Below are 6,208 nucleotides of genomic sequence, written 5' to 3'. Positions count from 1 at the left end.
CTTCCCTCTCTTTCACATCCAACTTCTTGAACGTGTGGTCTGGATTTGTGATCTCCCTTCTGAATCCCCCCTTCACATCGTAACCTTCTGGCATGTGGCTCCTCAGCAGTTCCCCTAACCGTTCACACTAAAGTGACCAAGACCTCCTTTTGTTAAATTCAGCATTTATTGAACTCTGCTCGGTATTTCACCTGTTGACCACAGGTGCTGCCCGGGGTGGGGGTGGGGAGGTGGAGTCTCCTCCGATTTTCTCAGGCTCTGGTGATACTCTTGCTGGCTCCGGTGATCTTTCCGTTTGCCTCAAGCGAGCCCAGCAGAAAAGTGGAAATGATAAATGATGTTAACTGTGAAGTGGACACAACGGGCTTTAAAATATCCCACTCAACCCATGGAAAAATCAGGTGTGTCCTAAGGCCTATAGAAACAGAAGAAATGGCTCAAGATACAGTGAGCCTTTAACAAGTGCTCTGTAGTTCCTCTTATTCTTTATTCCTTCTCCTTTTCCCCAACCGGTTCTCTGCCCTTCTCCACCCCTCGTGCAAATAGCCTCGCTTTTCATTTTATTCTCACGAACCTTCCCTGGATTCTTGCATGTGAGCCCAACGGCACCGCCCAGAAAACGAACTAGATGCGTTGGACAGGGCGTGCACCTGCTGTGGAAATCCGCTGGACTGAGCCTGACCCAGCTTGGACCGAGGCTGCGCTCCCACACAGGGGCTCAGGGAGCTCCGCACTCACTAGTCCCGCGCCTCTAGCGGCGGTCCCTGGAAGTCTTAGTCGCAAGGCCCCAGTGGCAGGGACTGACTTACTTGGGAACAGGCTCTGCCATGAGGTCAGTGAGGACCCTCCTCTCCCCAGGCCGTTCGCTCCCCTTGCTAGTCCTGCCGGTGCTCCTGGTTGACTCTCTTGGCAAGGATTTAATTTTTCACCCCGAGTGGGGCTTTGACTCCCATGAAATCACCATCCCCACGAAGCTGAGCTTCCGTGGAGGGGAGCAGGGTGTGGCCAAGCACGTGTCCTACCTCCTGCAGGTAAAAGGCAAGAACCACGTCCTCCACCTGTGGTCCAAGAGGTTTCTATTGCCCCGGAATCTACAGGTTTTCTCCTTCACAGAACAGGGGAGGCTCTTGGAGGATCACCCTTATATACCCAACGACTGCAACTATATGGGCTTGGTTGAAGGAAATCAGGATTCTAAAGCTATTTTAAGTACATGCACGGGGGGGTCTCCGAGGCATACTGAAAGTTGATGCCAACCATTACCAAATCGAGCCCCTCAGAGCCTCTTCCAATTTTGAACATGTCATATATCTCCTAAAGAAAGAGGAGGAATTTCCCAATCAGATCTGTGGCTCAAGAGAGGGCTGTAAAGAAGACCAGTGTTGTCAGCCAGATTGTAAATTCAAAGGAGGTGCCAACTGTAGCACTGGACTTTGCTGTCATAACTGTCAATTTCGTCCATCTGGATATACGTGTCGGGGGGAAGAAAATGAATGTGACCTTGCAGAGTACCGCAGTGGGACCTCAGCATTCTGCCCAAGTGACACATATAAGCAGGATGGAACCCCTTGCAAGTACAGAGCCCGTTGTGTCAGAAAGGGCTGCCAATCCAGAACTATGCAGTGTCAAAATATTTTTGGAGCTGCTGCCATGGGGGCTTCTCTTCAATGCTACGATGCAGTTAATGTAATAGGTGACCAATATGGGAGCTGTGGTATTTTAGGAGTTTGTCAGTATGAGAAGTGTCCCAGAGAAAAGGCATTATGTGGCAGGCTACAGTGTATAAATGTCGAAACCATCCCTTATATGCAAGATCATACTATTCTAATTTCCACTCACCTGCCTGAAGAAAATCTCATGTGCTGCGACATTGGCTATCATCTAGCCATGGTACCTATGGGGTTATCTGACATGGGTGTGATAAGTGATGGTACCTCCTGTGGTAAGGAGCGGATATGTTTTTAATAGAAATTGTGTGAATAGCTCAGTCCTGAATTTTGACTGTTTGCCTGAGAATTGCAGTGTCCGAGGTGTTTGCAACAGTAAAAAAACTGCCACTGCATGTATGGCTGGGTCCCTCCATTCTGTGAGGAGGTGGGGTATGGAGGGAGCATTGACAGTGGGACTCCAGGACCCCTAAAGAGGGAGGTGCCCGCCTCACTTCAGGTTGTGTCCACTATGTTAATGCGCTTGATTTTCTTAATTATCTCAGTGATTGTTGTGCTTTTCAGGAAAATCATAGGAAGCTTATAAATCCAAAGAGAAAGGAACACCACCAATTAACACTGGAGCAGAACAATTCAAGGCCAAAATGATCAAGAAACCAAAAAAGCAATCAGGCAATCCACTGTCACTCTATTACACAGGGTCATAAATTGGACACTCTTCTCATTTATCCAAACACTTCTTCCTTCTTCCTTCAATTTAGTTTACCTAATGTTCTTTGAGGTTTTGATCAGTAAATAAAAGGTATTCTTGGTTTGGAAACAAATCAGTGCATTTTTTTTCCTGCTTCACTTTCCCCTTAGTTTGTGATCAAGTTTTGGATATCCTTAAAAGAATGCCCTAACAGCTTTTCGAACACAGAATGCTGTGCGTTTCATAGAATTACAGTGAATTTCAGGGTAGAGTCCTGTGTCTCTCAGTTCCAGCAAACAAAACAATTGTCTGCCTTTCCCTCTGCCTCCCTCATGAAATCCTCTGTGTCTCTGCCCCGTGCTGAACCATAAATGGTAACTACCACATTTTATATATAGAATGTGGTAGTTTGCAAGGGGTGTGTGTCCCTCAGTTAAGTATCTCCTGCTGTTATAGTCACTGTATGGTTTAGCTCTGTAGAAGTGTGATCTCTGACTCAGTGTTTGGGTTGACCTCAGCTGGGTTGAGGACTCTAATCTACCGCAACTCCTGCATTGCACCACAGTCTACAAATGATGACAAGGTCTGGCGGTGTCCTGAGGACAAGGCTCTTAACAGAATTCTGTGCTTTGGGTTTCTGCTTGCAGGGGCAAGTCTTTTGTGAATGTATGCTGGGGGACATCTGGCCCCAGGTTTGCCACACCCCTAAGGAGAGCAGAGGGGAGTGAGGAATACCTTCCATCCCAAGTACACCCAGGTCTGCCTCCAAGTGTTCTCCCCCACCCTTTTGCCTGGGAGGAGAGGAGGAATGAGTGGCCACTTCAGAGGAGTCAGTGGCCACTTCTTGCTCAGCAAGGGTCTCGTCACCCCAGACCTGTGTGAGCCCAAGTGTTTTGGTCTTGTTCTGGGCTGAGTCCTCCTGCTGTTCCCTCACCTTCCCCAGGCAGCCCTGCAGATCCACTATACCTCACCCCAATCTCCTCTTTTCTTAGCTGCATACTTCTTCTAACTAAAGAAGGTGTGGGAGGCCCACGATAAAGAGTGGTCCCCTTGGACTATCTGGGGACTCTTATCACTCAGAGGAATAACACCAAAATAACCCCATCTTTGTGGTGATCATAATTTTAACATTTTTCAAGCTTGGCCATCATCAGAAAATGTCCTAAAAAACAAGGACATGTGCTTATAGCCTCAATACTGATAACAGATTTGTCACTTCTCTTTTCTGCTCCCCTCCACTAAATTTCACGTTTATTGCTCAGAAGCAGAAATATTTAGATACAGGCATACCTTGTTTTATTGAGCTTTGCAGTTATGTTTGTTTTTTTTTTTTTTTACAGATTGGATGTTTGTGGCAACCCTGCCTCGAGCTAATCTATTGGTGCAATTTTTCCAACAGCTATTGCTCACTTCATGTCTCTGCCACATTTTGGTAATTCTCACAATATTTCAAACTTTTAAATTATTATTATATTTTTACGATTATCTGTGATCAGTGATCTTTGATGTTACTATTGTAATCGTTTTGTGGCACCACAAACTGTACCCGTATAAGACAGTGAACTTAATAAATACTGTGTATGTCTGGCTACTCCACAGACCCACTGTTTCCCCATCTCTCCCCCTCTCCTCAGGGTTCCTTATTCCCTGAGACATAACAATATTGAAATTAGGCCAATTAATAACCCTACAATGACCTCTAAATATTCAAGTGAAAGGAAGAGTCACACATCTCTCACTTTATATCAAAAGCTAGAAATGATTAAGTTTAGTGAGGAAGGCATGTCGAAAGTTGAGACAGGCTGAAAGCTGGGCCTCCTGCACCAAACAGTTAGTCAAATTGTGAATGCAAAGGAAAAGTTCTTAAAGAAAATTAAAATTGCATCTCCAGTGAACACATAGATGATAAGAAAGAGAAACTACCTTATCACGGATATGGAGAAAATTTTAGTAATTTGGGTAGAAGATCAAACCAGTCACAACATTTCCCTAAGTCAAAGCCTAATCCAGAGCAAGGCCCTAATCTCTTCAATTCTCCAAAGGCTGAGAGAGGTGAGGAAGCTGCAGAAGAAAAGTTTGAAGCCAGCAGAGGTTGGTTCATGAAGTTTAAGGAAAGAAGCTGTCTTCATAACATTAAAGTGCAAGGTGAAGCAACAAGTACTGGTGTAGAAGCTGCAGCAAGTTATCCAGAAGATCTAGCTAAGATAGGTAATAAAGGTGGCTACACCAAACAACAGATTTTCAATGTAGACAAAACAGCCTTCTGTTGGAAGAATATGCCACCTAGGACTTTCATAGCTACAGAGGAGAAGTCAATGCCTGCCTTCAAAGCTTCAATGGACAGGCTGAAGTTTGTTAGGGGTTAATGTAGCTGGTGACTTTAAGTTGAAGCTAATACTCATTTACCATTCCAAATGTCCTAGGGCCCTTAAGAATTATATTAAATCTACACTGCCTCTCCTCTATAAATGAAACAACAAAGCCTGGATGACAGCATATCTCTTTACAGTGTGGTTTACTGAATATTTAAGCCCACTGTTGAAAACTACTGCTCAGCAAAAAAGATTCCTTTCAAAATATTGCTGCTTATTGACAATGCACCTGGTCACCCAAGAGCTTTGCTAGAGATGTACAATGAGATAGATGATGTTTTCATGCCTGCTAACACAAAATCCATTTTGTAGCCCATTGAGCACAGGGGACTCTGCTCAATATTATGTATCAACCTAAATGGGAAAAGAATTTGAAAAAGAATAGATACATGTATACATATAACTGAATCACTTTGCGGTACAACTGAAACTAACACAACATTGTTAATCAGCTATACTCCAATATAAAATAAAAAGTTAAAAAAAGAAGTAATTTTAACATTCAAGTCTTATTACTTAAGAAATGCATTTCATAAGGCTATAGCTGCCATATATATGGATCTGGGCAAAGTAAGTTGAAAATCTTCTGGAAAGGATTCACCATTCTAGATGCCATTTAAGAACGTTTGTGATCCATGGAAGAGGTCAAAATATCAATATTAACAGAAGTTTGAAAGAAGTTGATTCCAACCTTTATGGATGACTTTGAGAAGTTCAAGACTTCAGTGAAGGAAGTAACTGCATATGTGGTGAAAATAGCACGAGAACTAGAATTAGAAGTGGAGCCTGAAGATGTGACTGAATTGTTGCAATTTCATGAGAAAACTTAAATGGATGAGGAGTTGCTTCTTATGGATGAGCAAAGAAAGTAGTTTCTTAACATGGAATCTACTCTTGGAGATGATGCTATGAAGATTATTGAAATGACAACAGAAGATTCAGAATATTACATAAACTTAGTTGACAAAGCAGTGGCAGAGTTTAAGACAATTGATTCCAATTTTGAAAGATTTACTGTGGGTAAGATACTATCAAGAAGCATTACATGCTACAGAGAAATGATTGATGAAAGGAAGAGTCAATCAGTGTGGCAAAATTCATTCTTTCTTACTTTAAGAAATTGCCACAGCAGCCCCAGCCTTCAGCAGCCACTACCCTGATCAGTCAACTGCCATCAGCATTGAGGCAAGACCCTCCGCCAGCAAAAAGATTATGACTCGCTAAATGCTCAGATGCTGGTTAGCATTTTTTAGCGATAACGTATTTTCTAATTAGGTTTGTACATAATAGACATAATGCTATTGCATACTTAATAGTGTAGTGTAAACATCACTTTTATATTCACTGGGAAACAAAAAAATTCATGTGACTTGCTTTATTGTAATATTTACTTTATTGCGGTGGTCTGGAACCGAACCCACAATATCTCCAAGGTGTGCCTGTATATGTTTTATGCTTCCATCCTACTAATAAATGTT

General features: G+C 43.0%; 2 protein-coding genes across 2 annotated transcripts in view; both read left to right on the top strand.

The window, feature by feature from the left end:
- Nucleotides 1-827: 827 nt before the first annotated feature.
- Nucleotides 828-2,374, top strand: ADAM30 (ADAM metallopeptidase domain 30). The gene is given in 5 exon segments (XM_065893484.1): nucleotides 828-1,217; nucleotides 1,219-1,959; nucleotides 1,961-2,042; nucleotides 2,045-2,246; nucleotides 2,248-2,374. Coding segments are annotated over 5 exon segments (1,542 nt in total).
- Nucleotides 2,375-5,611: 3,237 nt separating this feature from the next.
- REG4 (regenerating family member 4) overlaps nucleotides 5,612-6,208 on the top strand; it is a 28,977-nt gene continuing 28,380 nt past the window's right edge. Inside the window, 1 exon segment of the mRNA XM_065893365.1 lies at nucleotides 5,612-5,750. Coding sequence (XP_065749437.1) covers nucleotides 5,612-5,750 — 139 coding nt within the window.

This window comes from Phocoena phocoena, chromosome 1 (assembly GCF_963924675.1).
Source record: "Phocoena phocoena chromosome 1, mPhoPho1.1, whole genome shotgun sequence".
NCBI classification, from domain to species: Eukaryota; Metazoa; Chordata; class Mammalia; order Artiodactyla; family Phocoenidae; genus Phocoena; species Phocoena phocoena.
The sequence above is the reverse complement of the archived record's forward strand: the minus strand, read 5'-3'. Positions and strand labels throughout refer to the sequence as shown.